This window comes from Antrostomus carolinensis, unplaced genomic scaffold (genome assembly GCF_000700745.2).
Source record: "Antrostomus carolinensis isolate BGI_N321 unplaced genomic scaffold, ASM70074v2 scaffold10703, whole genome shotgun sequence".
NCBI lineage: Eukaryota > Metazoa > Chordata > Aves > Caprimulgiformes > Caprimulgidae > Antrostomus > Antrostomus carolinensis.
In genome coordinates this window covers 91,268-93,691 of record NW_010307271.1, presented here as the reverse complement: position 1 = coordinate 93,691, position 2,424 = coordinate 91,268, and the positions used below count along the sequence as shown (strand labels likewise).

The window sequence follows — 2,424 nt, the reverse complement described above, 5'->3', positions numbered from 1 at the left end:
ATGAGAGGCCAGTTCTGCTTAGTGGTCTGTCACTGACTTACTTGGGGGAGATAGACAAATCTGATCTCCGTTTGTGCTCAGTTTCTGCACCTGTAAAGTAGGGGAAATGAACGTTTCTCCACTTCTGCTAAAGCTGAGAAATGAGAAGGGATCTGCTTCTGTCTGGTTTTGTAATATATCAGCTTCTAAAAAGCACTTAGCAAACATTCAAGTACCGCAAGTCAGCACAACACTTCGCTAATGAAATAAGAGCTGGTAACCCAGCACCAGCCAGAGAGCCAAAACCAACAGGAGTGACGTGCAGGAGGAACGACAGAATGGGAATATTTACAGTATCCATCCCCAATCAGCGCAGGACTGCATGAGATGGGCAAACAGGGTCGTTACTGCCACAGAAGCTTGCAGAAGCTTATAATTAAAACTGAAATTTAAGTTTTATAGCTCTACATTGGCACAACTTTATGATCAAATAGCTGGGTCTGGCTGTTAACTATTCTGTACCTAAAATGAAGCAGGGACCATGCAGGATGGGAGAAGGTCACTGCCCTTTAGGGATTTACAGTTTACTGCTTCAACTTGGCAATACTTTGCATGCTGCTACAAATGAGCAGGGAAAATGTGTTCAGGTACTGCATTTAGACATTCTGCCACTTTCTCAAAACTCTAATTTTTCTTTGAGTCTATCCAGTATGACTTTTCTCTAACCTGGGACAAAATCCTTTTTCATGCCTGTGCTTATTGAGGAGTGAGGAGAGTAGGGGTGGGGGGAGGAAGTGTTGGGAAAGCATTTATCCTCACTGAAAACAAAAAAAGAGGATGAGTTCAGGAAAAAAAAACAAATGTGAAGACACAGCATGGGCAGAATCCGAGCTCAGGACAAAGGATTGCGCTTGGTTTGGGGAAAAGAAGTACAAAGCAACAGGGATGCCACAGCACCAGCGCAAAGAATTGGAATGTGCTCATGAAGGCATCTGCTGCTTCCCAGCAAAACTCTGAGCTTTTGCTCAGCCACTAAATATTAGGTGAACTTTCAATGTCTCACTAAAAACAAGCTAAACAATTTTGCAGCGTTCATCCTCTGCTAAACAAAACAAACACCCACTGCTGTTTCAACAGAAGGAAGAAGAAATCATGGGGCACAGAACAACACATGTCCCAAGCCTCTCCCCCCTCAAAAAGTGAAAGAAGAGAAAGAAAAGCAAAGCCTACACTTCCTGCAATTAGATGAGGTACGCTCTCAAAAACTGAAAGCTATAATTAGGCATGTTTGGAAAGAATAACAGGGAAGCACCTTCCTACCACACTGAAACACGTTTTCTAGAGAAAGATCTGGGCAGTGACTGGGTGGGAATGTTTCAGCTTTTGCTTTTTTAAAGATCTGATGCAAAACAGGGACTGTCTGTACTAAATGCAAAGCTTTTTGTTACTTTAGGAAGTTTTTCCCAAACTCACCTACACTGAATACATTCTACAAACTCATAATTTTAATTTAAAGAAATAAAAAAGACTGCAATTTTCCTTTTCCTTCCAAAGCTCTATTTGGTTTACACTGCTGCTTTAGGGAAAGTGGCTCCAAAAAAACCAGAAGCAGCAGAAATGCAACAGTAGAAGTGCAACTGAGTCAGCTAAAGAAGGAAGGTGCAAACTCCAAACTTTGTTTGAAGAGGAGCTGCTGTATACTTATCTGCAATCACAGTCACTGATTTTTGCAGAGGATGTGGAATGCAGTGACTATACGCCGTGAAAGATTAAACAGGCGTATAGTCACTTCTAAGGTCGGACGTGTAAGTGCTTGATGCAAGTGATTCTGCATGAGCCACATTCTACATGCTAACAAATAAGCCTTGAAAATAACAGTATCACAAACTCCCACATACTTACCTGATTAATGCTTGGCCTCCCTTGCTTTTTCTTCGAGGTAGTATCCAGTCCCCAAAGAGAAGAAAACCGGCTTCTCCGTTTACTGGCAGATCTGGACATGGCCTGCGTCCTCCTTCTCACTCCGGACTCCCCTGTGCGAGCTGCCACCTGTCAATGCCACATGGTTTTAAAATCAAAGGTTGCAGCATCGCACCGCACCAGGGCTTACATAATCTAACAAAAAGTGGAATCTGGTTAAAAAAAAAAAAGGCAAATATGATGGCAACAATGTGTACTCACAACAGGGACAATGGTGATGCTGCCAGGCTACTTCCTTCTCACTGCAATTTAACTCACTTCTTCCAACATCAAACATCAAAAATTAAAAGGGACAGTGCCTACCCTCCCATTTTTTGGCATTTAATCTGAGATATTTTGAAGCAGCCTAATCATCACAGAGCAAAGCCTCAGCGCCAGTGAAGGGTCTGTGTTTTTTCCTTTTTTTTTTTTTTATAACAAGTTTTCAAAGCTGGACACCCAAAACCTGAGATTTCCAACTTTATC

General features: G+C 42.1%; 1 protein-coding gene across 1 annotated transcript in view; it reads right to left on the bottom strand.

Moving 5' to 3' along the window:
• The window catches only part of LOC104522948 (T cell lymphoma invasion and metastasis 1), an 88,612-nt gene that overhangs the window by 53,857 nt on the left and 32,331 nt on the right, over positions 1-2,424 (bottom strand). The window contains 1 exon segment of the mRNA XM_029084351.1: positions 1,882-2,028. Within this exon segment, the coding sequence (XP_028940184.1) occupies positions 1,882-2,028 (147 nt within the window).